The sequence below is a fragment of the Heptranchias perlo genome, chromosome 7 (genome assembly GCF_035084215.1).
Source record: "Heptranchias perlo isolate sHepPer1 chromosome 7, sHepPer1.hap1, whole genome shotgun sequence".
Classification (NCBI taxonomy): Eukaryota; Metazoa; Chordata; class Chondrichthyes; order Hexanchiformes; family Hexanchidae; genus Heptranchias; species Heptranchias perlo.
In genome coordinates this window covers 46,671,239-46,686,343 of record NC_090331.1, presented here as the reverse complement: position 1 = coordinate 46,686,343, position 15,105 = coordinate 46,671,239, and the positions used below count along the sequence as shown (strand labels likewise).

Here is a 15,105-nt window from a genome sequence, read left to right as displayed (position 1 = left end):
TTTTTGCAGAATGAGACTTACACCAGTCCCTTGCTTGTAACCTTGATCCTGGTCCATTTCCTGTGATGAGACTTATTATCATATTAAATGTGGAAGTTGGGCCATTTATGGTGCAGCTGCTACACCTGCTTCAGGTTGGTGGTGGGAAATTCCTATGGTGTCTTCTTTCAGTTTAGGTTGGCAGGCAGTGGCACTAAAATTTTGTTGGTTTCTGCTATTTAAGTTATTATTTGGAAAGCTCTTCACTAAAGATTTCAAATTGTTTTTAAAAGTTTGAAGTTTTTGAATTCAACACTCTGCAATTGATTGCCTTAAGCTAAGTGGCCATTCATATTTGAACTCCTCCCCCATGACCCATAACAATACTGTACCCCAAGAATGCTCAGGCATCCCTTGTACACAACATTTCTAGGGCACAGTGACAGGAAATATATCATATGGCATCCTCTCGTCACTTACCTCCAATTATAATATGCAAGCCCGTATCTGGGCAGACAAAATACTCTCTCTATGTCACTTCCAGCAGAAAATCCCACAGGCGTTAGTGGGTGGAAAGGAGCCAACAGAATAGATCTGATTTTCTTCTCCCTGCCTGCCCAGGTCAGGGCCATGGTTGTGATTCCAAGTAACCATGTAAAAATGACTGAAAAAAAGTGCAATTTGTTAGAAATAGAGAAATAATTTCTACAAAAGCTTATCGTGAACACTTGTACAGTATAAATTGATTTATGCTTTAATTATTGATCCAGTGATGTTTTTATAAGTCTCCAGGGCCAAAATACCCTACTATTACTGTCACTACAAGTTCTATAAACTTCATTATCTTGGTCTTTCTGGCTAAGAATGCAAATCCTTTTGATCAGAACACCATCTATTGTATTTCTAGACTGTCTGTTATTTTTTTTTAACTACTTGGCTTAGTTATATTCATCTTATTGCTTCCTGCTCTCTTCATTTTGTTTTCATCAAATTATCTTTGCCTTTCTCAGTTCAACCAGTATTCTCAGTCTTTTGATCTGGTCTGGTTACATTCTTGTCCTTACTGCCCTGTCTTCAGTTTGTGAAATAGGCACCAGTTACATTTCTCAAGTGGCTTTTGCAGCTGCATTGTGCAGTTTTCAGTTTTCTCTTGCATTTCTCAAAGATCTGCAAGTTATGAAATGAGGAAAGAAAATTAATATTATATAGACTTACACAGCAGTGAGGAGAAACAGTACTGTAAACAATCACAAAACAAGAAATAACTGCATTTTTATCTTACTGTATTTTTTATTCATTTATATTTATTGATGTATGTTTTCAGTTAATCCTGTATTTCTGCATTAAACAGAAAAATGCTAAAATTGTCAGTTTAATTATTTGGTCTAAATTACGCTATTAAATTAATGGAGTGGTACCAAAATTTGTTGGTTTCTGGCCGTTAACTTATTATTTGGAAAATTTTTGAGTAAAAACTCATCTTCCAAAATTCTAATAGATTATGGAACAGCTCCTGCATATTGGAGGGTGGCAAACGTAACCCCACTATTTAAAAAAGGAGGGAGAGAGAAAACAGGGAACGACAGACCAGTTAGCCTAACATCAGTAGTAGGAAAAATGCTGGAGTCCAATATAAAGGATGTGATAACAAGACACTTAGAAAATATCAACGAGATTAAACAAAGTCAGCATGGATTTATGAAAGGGAAATCGTGTTTGACAAACCTACTGGAGTTTTTTGAGGATGTAACTGGTAGAATAGATAAGGGAGAACCAGTGGATGTGGTGTATTTGGATTTTCAAAAGGCCTTTGATAAAGTCCCACATAAGTGGTTAGTGTGCAAAATTGGTGGTAATATACTGGCATGGATTGAAAATTGGTTAACAGACAGGAAACAGAGAGTAGGAATAAATGGGTCTTTTTCGGGGTGGCAGGCCGGTGACTAGTGGGGTACCGCAGGGATCAGTGCTTGGGCCCCAGCTATTCACAATATAGATCAATGATTTGGATGAGGGAACCAAATGTAATATTTCCAAGTTTGCTGATGACACAAAACTAGGTGGGACGTGAGTTGTGAGGAGGATGCAAAGAGGCTTCAAGGTGATTTGGACAAGTTGAGTGAGTGGGCAAATACATAGCAGATGCAGTATAACGTGGATAAATGTGAAGTTATCCATTTCGGAAGGAAAAACAGAAAGGCAGCATATTACTTAAATGGTGATAGATTGGGAAATGTTGATGTACAAAGGGACCTGGGTGTCCTTGTACACCAGTCACTGAAAGCAAACATGCAGGTGCAGCAAGCAGTTAGGAAGGCAAATGGTATGTTGACCTTCATTGCAAGAGGATTTGAGTACAGGAGCAAGGATGTCTTACTGCTGTTATACAGGGCCTTGGTGAGACCACACCTGGAATATTGTGTGCAGTTTTAGTCTCCTTACCCAAGAAAGGATATACTTGCCATAGAGGGAGTGCAGCGAAGGTTCACCAGACTGATTCCTGGGATGGCAGGACTGTCGTATGAAGAGAGATTGGGTCGACTAGGCCTGTATTCACACAAGTTTAGAAGAATGAGAGTGGATCTCATTGAAAAGTATAAAATTCTGACAGTGCTAGACACACTGGACGCAGGGAGGATGTTCCTCCTGGCTGGGGGGGTCCAGAATGAGGGGTCACAGTCTCAGGATACGGAGTAGGACATTTAGGACTGAGATGAGGAGAAATTTCTTCACTCAGAGGGTGGTGAACCTGTGGAATTCTCTACCACAGAAGGCTGTGGAGGCCAAGTCACTGAATATATTTAAGAAGGAGATAGATAGATTTCTAGACACAGAAGGCATCAAGGAATATGGGGAGAGAGTGGGAATATGGTATTGAGATAGAGGATCAGTCATGATCATATTGAATGGCGGAGCAGGTGCGAAGGGCCGAATGGCATATTCCTGCTCCTATTTTCTATGTTCTATGTTAAAAATAATATTTTCTTTTAAAATGTCCATAATGACAAGAAATTGATGTGGGTTGCCTGGAAGCATCAACATCTTTGCTTCAACATCTTCAGTTGAATTTCATGGACCAGTTTTTTGCAATTTAAAAAAATTTCCTTCAATGTAAAAAAAATCACATACGTATATTTAATTATTACAGATAATGACATTTTTTTTTAGTCATAACACAACAGTACTCATTGCTTACATATGTAATGCATCTTTACACCTCTAGATACCATCAATGAAATACAATGCAATGTTAAGGTCCAACTATTAGAGTGCAAAAGGGTACCATTGGCTTTGATGAGATAGAGTACTGATGCCACATTTAGTCAGGTGATTTTGGTAACTTGATAGTAATGAAGAAAAAAATCTACTTTGTCTTTTCCCAGATATGGCAGTGTGGTGGTTCCTTGGAAATTGTTACTTGTTCTCATGTTGGCCATGTGTTCCGTAAGGCAACCCCGTACACTTTCCCTGGTGGTACTGGACATATCATTAACAAGAACAATAGACGCCTGGCAGAAGTCTGGATGGATGACTTCAAGGACTTCTTCTACATTATATCACCAGGTACATTTCCCCTTTAAGAGAAATAATTTGTTTTGGACTGGCCTTTATTAAGTGTATTACAATATAAAGTGATAATGATTTCTTTCACACAACCCATTTCTGAAAACATAAGTTCCTTCCCGTTATATTGTGTATATGAGTTAGCATGTTTTCAATTGCTATCAGGTTGCTTGTTGGCAGAAGCAGTTTAGGCTTCACTGGTAAAGCTTATTGTATTGAACTTTTGCCAGAACCCTTTTTGGTTTTAAAAAAAAGTAGCCCGTTGGGAGTTTAGGATTATTTTTGAAGATAGCAGTATGCCAACATAACCTGCTTATTGCTCTTGTGTCACAAAATGTGATTTTCTTCTGTATTTGTCTCCAATAGTAGACTTATGTAGTTTTGTTCTATATGTAATGATTAAAGTCTCGGGGCAAACTTATGTTATTATTTATAGCATAGCAAATTAATTTGCTGTTCTAATGATTAGATTAATAGCTATATCATAGCATTCCCTAAATTATTAATTGATTCATTATGATTGTGTAGTGGTTATGTTACTGGACTAGTAATCCAGATAATGTGAGATCACTGCCTGAAAGGGTGGTAGAGGCAGAAACTCTCATCGCGTTTAAAAAGTACTTGGATATGCACTTGAAGTACCACAACCTACAAGGCTACGGACTAAGATCTGGAAAGTGGGATTAGGCTGGGTGGCTCTTTTTCGGCCGGTACAGACACGAAGGGCCGAATAGTCTCCTTCTGTGCCGTAAATTTCTATGATTCTATGAAATCCCAACTTGGACTTTGAGAATTTGAATTTGCTTTAAAAAAATTTGGGAATATGAAAGTCGGTATCACTAAAGTGACCATAAAGCTGTCAGTTTATCGTTAAAACCCAATTGGTTCACTAATGCTCTTTAGGAAAAGAAACCTGCCGTCCTTACCTGGTCTGGCCTTTATGTGACTCCAGTCCCACACCAAAATGATTACACCCACTTAACTGTCCTCTGAAGTTGCCTAGAAAGCCACTCAGTCGTTTCAAACCATTATATCACATGGACTGCAGCCGTTCAAGAAGACCCACCACCATCTTCTCAGGGCAACTCGGGATGGGCAATAAATGCCAGACTTGCCAATTACACCCACATCCTCAAATAAAATTTTAAAAAGTACAATTCTTAATATTGTGATGAACCTTTTTGTGTCATTCTTATATTTTGTTTGATAGCAATAATGCATGCAACATTTATAAAACAGAAGTTTAATGTTTGTGAATTACAAAATGTAGCTCACCAATTTTGCCAAACCATAATGAACAATTAGTAATGACTTGTTTTTAATAATTGTAGATTTACTCATTATTTAAGAAGATTTTAGGAATTTAGCAAAAGCTAAAGAAACAGGCAAGCTTGTTGTTAACACTAGTGCTACAATTGATTTTGTGTAATGTAAATTCAGTAGCAGGAACAACAGAAACTTAACTAATCACAAGACACATTTGTAATCCTCTTTTTATACTTCTCTGGTATCTAATGAGCTACTTTACTGCTATAAATGATGAATCCAGTTGTGGTGAATGCAAATTTAGAGTAATAGCTCAGTGAGAAATACATAAAGCAATTTAGCTGAATGTGGTACAGAAGACCTTGTGGATTATATAATGCAGAAATGGGGCTACTTTTTTAATCAAGCACAACAGCACAGAAAGCAAAAAAAATGGAGAGCAGCTTGTCATTGCTCATTGAAACATCCCAAAGCACTTTAAGTATAATGAATTATTTTGAAATGCAGTCACTGTTGTTATGTAGGCGAACACAGCAGTCAATTTGCACACATTAAGGTCCCACAAACAGTAATGAGATGAATTATCATATAATCTATTATTTTGGCTGTATTAGTTGATATTGGAACAACTCCCTGCTCTTTGACTAGTGCTGTGGGGTCTTTAATGTCCACCTGAACCACTGGAACGGACCTCAGTTTAACATCTCATCTGAAGGAATGTGTGCTGAAATAAATTAATTTCTATCATGATTTCACATTGTGTTTTAAAATAGCTAGAGAAAAAATGAAAGCTGTCTTTCCTTAACAAATTGCAAAATGAAGAGTGGAGCCTGGCTTACTTTGAAAACTATTCATTTTAACCTGTGGATGTTGGTCTGACAGTGTGGTATTTTCCACCTTTCAGAGGAGACAATAAACATAGGGGGCACATAGCACATTATTCCACTCATGGGGCCCGATATTAGGAGGGAGGTGGGTTGGCAGCGGGGGGTCGACTGGGCGTGTGGGTAACGCGCCCAGTAAAATCGGGTGGGTTTGGCACGTGATCGTAAGTAAATTGAAGCCTCTTACCTTGGCTTCCGAGTTTCACGCTGGAAAGCTGCGCAGCGGGCAGACTGCGAAACTGCATCATAGGCTGTCAGCTGGAGGAGCCCTATTTAAAGGGGCAGTCCTCCACTGGGGAGCCCAGGGGGAAGGCTGCTCCCAGGTTTAATGAAGCCTCACTCCATGTCTTACTGGATGGGGTGAGGAGGAGGAGGAGGAGGAGGAGGGAGATCGTCCACCCGGCGGACGGGAGAAAGTGGCCTGCCTCTGCCACCACGAAGGCCTGGCTTGAGATGGCAGAGGTGGTCACCAGCACCATCAACATATCACGCACCTGCATACAGTGCAGGAGGCGCTTCAATGACCTAACCAGGTCAGCCAAAGTCAGTACTCTTACTCATTCCCCTACACTCCGTCTGCCACATCACTGCCCTCACCCCACATCTCCTTCTGCACTGCCAACACTACTCTATCACATCACTCCTCACACCCACTGACCCATCATCCTCATCTTACCTGCACTTCCTCACCTCCCCAGTACTCATCCCGCCACTACCACCCAACCCAATCCTCATTCAATCTCATGGCTCTGCCTGATACTCACCCTCTCATGCATCTCTTTCACGGTCAGCCTCACCCCACCTGCCACTACCTGTGCTGCAGCCACAGGGCATGCATCACGTATGTATAGTAGGAAACGTAAGGCAAAAGTGTTGTGAGCATGAAGGTGATGCACAAGGGTGTTTGAGGGTTTGTCATGGTTTTTACTTATATTTGATTTCTGATCAACTCACATTACATATTATATTGTCACCACTACTGCCATGTCTTGACCATTCTTGACTGGCTTGTGCAATAAGGCCCTTTCATGAGGTTCTCCATGAACACCCTTGATGCCACCCATTGGGTCACCCTACAGTGGGTGTACGTGTAGTTGCACGACTACTTTGTGCAGGTGCTTGTTGCGCAGCACTGTGTTGTGTAGCTCCACGTGGCGGAGGTGGACGGCATGCCTGGCGAGGCTGGTGATGTTGCTTATCCTCCAATGGAGTGATGAATGCAGCTATGGAACCCCCCCCCCCAATCCTGACGGTGTGAGTGCGAGGGGGTCCGCAAAGTAGATAAGTGTTTTTGGACAGTAGAGTTTAGGGTATGATGTAATAATTTTGAGTGTGGAGACAACGGTGTGGCAGGCAAAACTTTGTCTGAGGTGACAGAGTGCCCTGCTGCAATGAATGAGGTACTCTCCCCAACTATCAAGGAATCTGCATCTCCCAATGGCTGCTGACTGAAACACGTCTGCAACAACAGGGAGTGTTTCCCACAGCATGGGAAACACGCTGAGGAGAGTCCAAAATCACATCCCTGCTAAAATCTCTTCCCAATGAGGTCTGTGGACGACCTCAAATACCCTCCTATCTAAACTGTCATCCCGCTGGCTTTAATTGCCGGTGGGAGTCCTGCATGCGGGGGCTGCGCGCGCACCAATTCGCGTCATTGGGGAACCCGGAAGTGGGCGGGTTGGAGCCGGGTTCTGGACCCGCTCCAGGAATCCTCAATTTTAGGAGTCCCCCCGCCACGAATGCACCCGCTCGGCCATCGAAAATTGACCCCATGGTATGTATAAGGATGTAGGTTTTGATTCATAGGAGATTCGGTCTGCTTATGAAAACTGTCTTTTTATTGTGAGCACAGGACACAATGGTATGATCAGGAATGCACTGCTTGAAAGGGTGGTGGAAGCAGATTCAAAAATCACTTTCAAAAGGGAATTGGATAAATACTTGAAGGTAAAGAATTTACAGGTCTTTGGGGAAAGAGCAAGGTAGTGGGGCTACACCTCTTTCAAAGAGTCGGCACATGCATGATGGGCCGAATGGTCTCCTTCTGTGCTGTAACATTCTATGATACTATGATGCGATCTATGCCCTGGTTCTTGACTGGGGCAGAGATTGCATCATGTAGAAGGTAAGTGGCTTTTTAGATAACACATGGTCCATGTGATCTCCTGGACTGGTTTCGATTGCCTGAGGGGGTTGGAGAGGAATTTTCCTGAGTATTTTTCCCTTATTGGCCATGGGCTTTATGCTTCTCCCAGAAGTTTACATGGCTGTGGGGGGCGGGGGGTGGCCACAGGTGGGGTGGGTCTCTAAACGTGATGCTGCAGCCGTCATGAGCGTGGGGCAGGCTCGATGGACCAGCTGGTCTTTTCCTGCCCATCAATTTCGTATACTGGTGCTAGGCATAGATAAAATAGATGGTAAACTCATCTGGCTTTATCTTGCTGGAATGACTATTTTGCTGTTCCATGAACGACCAACAATCTTAAAATTATGAATGTAATTGAAGGTATTTGAATCTCAACTTCAGAAGCTTCCTACTTGCTGAAGTACCCTTACCATACAAAAATCTATCGATCTCAGTCTTGAAAGCTCCAATTGTTCCAGTATCCACAGCCTTTTGAGGGAGAGAACTACCCTTTGTGTGAAAAAGTGCTTCCTAATTTCCCTCCCTGGTCTAGCTCTAATTTTAAGATTATGTCCCCTCGTTCTTGATTCCCCCATCAGAGGAAATAGTTTCTCTGGATCAACCATAACGAATCCTTTCAACATTTTGAACACCTCGATCATCACCCTTCAGTCTTCAATACTCAGGGAATATGATACATGGAGTCGTATTACATTGAGTTGCTTTCTCTTTACACCAGTTATTACAGTTCCTTCACAAACTAGGGCCTCGTAGCTTATTAATTACTCATATTACCCAGTTTTTCTGTGCATTGATCCAGCTTACTTTCCTAAGCTGTTGAAGTGGTATCATACAGTCTGAGCTATTTATAAAACTCATTTACTTCTCCAGTTTGATTTTTTTTGCCCTCCTGGGTCAAAGACTGATTAGGATCAGCAATTGAAATTTACTGAACTAAATATGTATGGTATAGAATTGTACAAAATTAACGGCAGAGAAGGAGGCCATTCAGCCCACCGTGTCCCCGCCGGCCGAAAATGAGCCACCTATCCTAGTCGCACTATGCAGCACTTGGTCCATAGTCTTGTAGGTTGTGGCACTTCAAGTGCATATCCAAGTACATTTTAAATGTGATGAGGGTTTCTGACTCTACCACCCTTTCAGGCAGCGAGTTCCAGACCCCCACCACCCTCTGGGTGAATTTTTTTTTTCTCAGCTCCCCTCTAATCCTTCTACCAATCACTTTAAATCTATGCCCCCTGGTTATCGACCTTGGATTCCATGGGCTTGTACTTTTTTGACCAGTCTGCCATGTGGGACCTTGTCAAAAGCCTTGCTAAAATCTATATAGACTACATCAAATGCACTACCCTCATCGACCTTCCTTGATACCTCCTCAAAAAATTCAATCAAGTTAGTCAAACACGACCTTCCCTTAACAAATCCATGCTGACTATCCTTGATTAATCCGTGCTTTTCTAAGTAACGGTTTATCCTGTCCCTCAGAATTGATTCCAATAATTTGTCCACCACCGAGGTCAGACCGACTCGACTGTAATTACTTGATCTATCCCTCTCTCCCTTTTCAAACAACAGTACAACGTTAGCAGTCCTCCAATCCTCTGGCACCATGCCTGTATCCAGGGAAGATTGGAAAATGATGGTCAGAGCCTCTGCTATTTCCTCCCTTGCTTCTTTTAACAGCCTGAGATACATTTCATCTGGGCCTGGTGATTTATCTACTTTCAAAGATGCTAATCCCCTTAATACTTCCTCTTTCACTATGTTTATCCCATCCAATATTTCATAATCCTCTTCCTTAACTGCAATGTCTGCATCGTCCCTCTCTTTTGTGAAGATTTATTAGCAAGTATTAGCAAGTAAATTGAACACCAAGGCTATTGGCATGTAGATAATTGTCCTAATGTAGCAAAACACAAATGTGCTATAAAATTAAATTATGGATTTTTGTAAAATTTTAATATCATCACACTGGAGTTAGATTTGCTTCCTTGCAGTGTTGGATTAAGTGGGGTTAAGTAAGTACACAGTCTGCAAATGAGTGAATGTTTTAGTATAATTACATTCACCGTGGTGGTGGATTTGCATCTAGACTACAATAGCAATCCTTTGGAACCTGCACATTTCTTTTCCAACTGATGTGTACGTGCTTGTTTGCAGCAATGTTCATTTTTAGTTAAAGTAGATATTTTCTGCAAGCAGAGTGCTTGTACATACCATATTATGAAAAAAATAACTTGCATTTCCGTAGCACCTTGCACGACCAAAGGACGTCCAAAAGCACTTTATAGCCAATGAAGCACTTTTGAAGTGTAGTCGCTGTTATAATCTAGCAGCCAATTTGTGCCTAGCAAGGTCCCACAAACAGTAATGAGATAAGCATTAACAGACAATGAAAAGCACTCTAATAATGAAAGCTTAAAATCAGAGATTGTTCAGATTCCTTCTAAACAAATGATGAATTCTTCCAGATTAATCAGTGACACAATGCTGTAAAAGGATACTAAAATCCAACAGTTTAGTCCAATGGTACTGTTCAATAAAGCTGGTTTGAATTTTACGCTTCTGTTTCATCAACAGGCCCCAATGCATGACCCGCTCATCACCGATGAATTTTCAGCAGGGGTCCTTTAACGGTTATTAGGCTCCTAATTTACATATTTAAGGGGCCTAACGCCTGTTTTAAGCCCGGAATGCCTAAAAAAAAAAGTCCCCACGAATTCAGCAGTGGGACCAACAACTGCACAGATTGGGGGCTTGTCATCTCACTGCTAAATTTGTATGCTTTTCACCTATTTTACGCCCGAAAAACGGGTGCTCGCATACCAATTTCTACCCCTAAGCATCCTTCTTTGTTCCAACAATGTAATAACAGATTATAAGTGCACCACCTAGTGCATCAGTGTGTCCATTTACTACTACAGCTGTCTTTATTGTCTATCTGAACGAGATTGTGAGTTCCAAACGAGTAACTACAGCAAATGAGGTTTTATATGGAGTATCATGGTATGTTACAGCACAGAAGGAGACCATTCAGCCCATCGTGCCTGTACTGGCTCTTTGAAAGAGCTATCCATTTAGTCCCATTCCCCTGCTGTTTCCCCATAGCCCTGTAAATGTTTTCCCTTCAAGTATTTTCCAATTCCCTTTTGAAAGTTATTATTGAATCTGCTTTCACCACCCTTTTAGGAAGTGCATTCCAGATCATAAGAGCTCACTGCGTAAAATAATGTTTCCTCTGGTTCTTTTGCCAAACACCTGAAATCTGTGTCTTTTGGTTACCGTCCACTGGAAATAGTTTCTCCTTATTTATTCTATCAAGACCGTTCATGATTTTTGAACACCTCTATCAAATCTCCTCTTAACCTTCTCTGCTCTAAGGAGAACAACCCCAGCTTCTCCAGTCTCTCCACATAACTGAAGTCCCTCATTCCTGGAACCATTCTAGTAAATCTCTTCTGCACCCTCTCTGAGGCCTTGACATCCTTCCTAAAGTGTGATGCCCAGAATTGAACACAACACTCCAGCTGAGGCCTAACCTCGGTATTTATGTTATGTCAGCAAATGAAAATTAAATAAACTTCCAAGTGTTTTCGGAGCAGTGATGAGTGAGCCTGCCCATGACTTGAGCCATGTTGCCCATTCCTTGCCAATAGCACTAACTCCATCTCCTTGCCCAAGCATAATAACCCTTGAAGGAACAACACTAACACTGCAGTCTCTTATGAATCGTACTCATAATGTGGTAAAGTGAAATAAATAACCTATGCTTGTGCTGTGCAAAAAAAAACAGGCTGAACCAATCCTGGTTTTGCCATCTACTCAGAGCGTCGTCCGCTATAATGAAACAGCAGTTGAAACTCAACCTCATGATATTTGTAACGACTGTCGATATCCCTGAATAACGAACCAGTTGCAAATTGCTAATATCTCTCCGGGTATCAATATAAGCAAAAAGCGCAACAACTGGGGCCCGATGTTAACAGGCCTGCGGGATTCCGGCGGGTTGGGTTTCGGGTGCGTGGTCAACGCGCCCAGTGAAATTAGTGGGTTTCCCGCGCGATCGTCGCAGGCAAACCACTAATTGGAGCCACTTACCTGCTCCTCCGGGCTCCGCGCTGCTGGTCTGCGCGTCGGGCGGGCTGCGCATGCGCAGTACGATCTGTCAGCTGGAGGCGCTCTATTTAAAGGGGCAGTCCTCCACTGACAGATGCTGCAACCAACAGAAAAAATGGCAGTGTGGAGCAGCCCAGGGGGAAGGCTGCTCCCAGTTTAATGATGCCCCACCCCAGGTATCCATACATGGGGTGAGGAGGAGGGGGAGGACAGAGATCTCCCACCCGGCGTGCAGGAGGAAGCGGCCCGCCTCCGCCACCAAGAAGGCCGGGCTCGAGGTGGCAGAGGGGGTCACCTGCGCCACCAACACATCGCCCACCTGCATACAGTGCAGGAGGCGCTCCAACGATCTCAGTAGGTCAGCCACTGTGAGTACACGTAGTCCTTCCCCTACACCCCGTCTGCCACAGCACTGCCCCCACCCCACATCTCCATCGGCACTGCCAACACTACTCTGCCACATCACCCCGCATACCCACTCAAACCTCATCCTCACCTTACCTGCACCTACTCGCCCCGCCACTACCACGTAACCCAATCCGCATACAATCTCATGTCTCTCTCTCATACGCACCCTCTCGTGCATCTCTCTCACGGCCAGCCTCACTCAACCTGCCACCACCTGTGCTGCAGCCACAGGGCATGCATCACATATGTGCGGTAGGCAGCATCAGGCAAACGTGTCGTGAGCATGAAGGGGATGCACAAGGGTGTTTGAGGATTTGTCATGGTTCGTACGTCTATTGAATTAAAGCACAACTCACATCACACATTATATTGGCACCACCACTGCCATATCTTCGCGAATCCTGTCCGGTCTGTGCAATAATGCCCGCCCCTGGGTATCCCTATGAGGACCCACCACTGACGCCACCCAGTGTGTCGCTGCAGAGTGGGTGTAGGTGTATTTGCAGGGCCCTTCTGCGCAGGCGACTGAGACACATCGGGGATGTCCCCGGTTGCAGCCTGGAAGGCTGTGGAGCAGAAGTTCGGGAGGGCAGTGGTGACTTTGACAGCGACAGGTAGGAAGATGGTGCACGGGCCAGCCAGGAGCAGCTCGGCATGAAAGAGGCTGCAGATGTCCACGGCTACATGTCGACTGACTCTGAGCCTCCGTGTGCACTGCTGCTCAGAGAGGGCCAGGAGGCTGAGCCTCGGTCTGTGGAACGTGTGGCGAGGGTAGTGCCCTCTGCGACGCATCTCTGTCTGCGGTAGCCCTCCCTCCTGCTGTACAGGTGGATGTGTCACAGCACTCCGTTGTGGAGCTCCACGTGTCAGTGGTGGACGGCGTGGATGGTGAGGCTGGTAATGCTGTCCGCCGTCCGAGGGGCTCAGGACTGCAGCTACGGCGGCCCCCATCCGCAGGATGTACATCCGAGGGGGTCCGCAAGGTAGGTACATGCCTCCGGACCCCGGGGTAAGTGTGCAGGTTGGTGACTTCGACCGTCAGGAGGAGGGTGGTGGAGGCCAAACTTTGTCCCATGTGACAGAGCGGCCTCCTGCAATGGCGGAGGGTCTCCCCCCGCCACCTGTCGAATGGACCTTTGCAGCTGCCACAGGCTGACGGCTGCAACACGTCCAGTTCAACTGGGACTGTTTCCCCCAGTGTGTGAAACAGTCCCATGTTTATCCAAAATCACACACAGTCCCTTAATCAGGTCATTTAATGACCTGAACAAGCAAAGTAAATACACTCAAGTGGCATCCCGCTGGCTTTAATTGCCTGCGGGATTCCCACCAGCGGGGGCTGCGCGCGCAGCCCCGGACGTTAGCGCGGAACCCGGAAGTGGGCGGGATCGTGGCGCGATCCGGTCCCGCACCTGGACTTCGGGATTTTCGAGGCCCCCCCGCCGAGAACGCACCCGAAACCCAGCGCTAAAATTGGGCCCCTGTTCTTTTCTCCCACTAGTAATTTTTAAGCAGATTTTGAAATCCCCCCATTAACACTTAAAGGCAATAACCCTGACATTCCAATCAAAATTGTTACCTCCTCCACCACCCCCCTCCATAATAAGAAGTACCACACCCCTGCCCCCCACTGTCACGTAAGGTGTAGCTTTCTACACAACCAATCGCCTCTTGCTCAGCTGAAAAAACAATTCTGGACACCTCCTCCTTTCCATCCCTCCCCAGCGCCCAAGAACCATAGATCAAACTTCTCGGCACAACCTCTTTCCCCATCCCGTGAAGTATAAAATCAAGTTGTGGGTAACCCCTCCCCAATTGAGTTGAACATCATAGATTTCACCAACCCCCATTGACTAAGAATTCCTACCTCCCACCACCTGTGAACAAGAATTGATGTAGATGTGGAAGTCCTCCACCAAGAAATCCTACAGCTGCACGCTCCAACTTCCACCTCTTCCCCAGCTCATTCCTAGCATGTTGAGCCCTGCTGGTGGAGAGAGTCCGCAGACAAAGCAGCGCAGGGGCTGCCATGCTGACTCAGGCCATTCTGCAGCAGAAGCTGCGGCACTGGCAGCAGGACAAGAGGGAAGCAGGGAGTGGAGTGCCAGGGCTAGGAATAAGGGACTGTAAAAGGAAGCTTTCAAACTCGAGCCTTTTAATAGTAATGCAGTAAAGAAATGGGATGGGAATTGTGATGGCTGATCGTATTTGACTTTGCAGCATTCCTGAAACAATTGCACTGAGTGGAGTTGAAGACATTAGAATGGTACTGGAGAACTATGGTTGAAAAAAGATCCAACTGAAGCATTTGAAAAAGACAAGAGCTATTAACACAGGAAGAACAACAGTGAATAGCAAACATATCACAGCAGAAGACGTCTCGCTGCTCCATTGAATCCTTCATGGGTAGACTATAGCAGTAATACAATCTTATCATGCAAACACATCCTTTACTGTATCGAGTCACCTGGAGAAGCCTGATCCAATGCTCCGAGCTGAAGCGAAATTACAAGTAAACAATGTTGTCTTCACCCTGGAGTTTGTGTAAAACAAAATCTGACACCAGATGGAGCCCGGTTATAATTTCATACTGTACTGTCCCTTTGGTTGGCAGAGTTCAGTTATAATTTCACACTGTACTGTCCCTTTGGTTGGCAGAGACCAGTTTTAATTTCGTAGTGCACTATCCCTTTGGTTGGCAGGATGAGAAATGGAGATAAAACACAGATCGAATAATGG

The 15,105-nt window shown here is 44.1% G+C and overlaps 1 protein-coding gene across 1 annotated transcript in view; it reads left to right on the top strand.

Annotated features, from left to right (window-relative positions):
• The window catches only part of galnt13 (polypeptide N-acetylgalactosaminyltransferase 13), a 403,934-nt gene that overhangs the window by 319,433 nt on the left and 69,396 nt on the right, over positions 1–15,105 (top strand). The window contains exon 8 of the mRNA XM_067987444.1: positions 3,363–3,543. Within this exon, the coding sequence (XP_067843545.1) occupies positions 3,363–3,543 (181 nt within the window). The remainder of the gene's footprint in view (positions 1–3,362; positions 3,544–15,105) is intronic.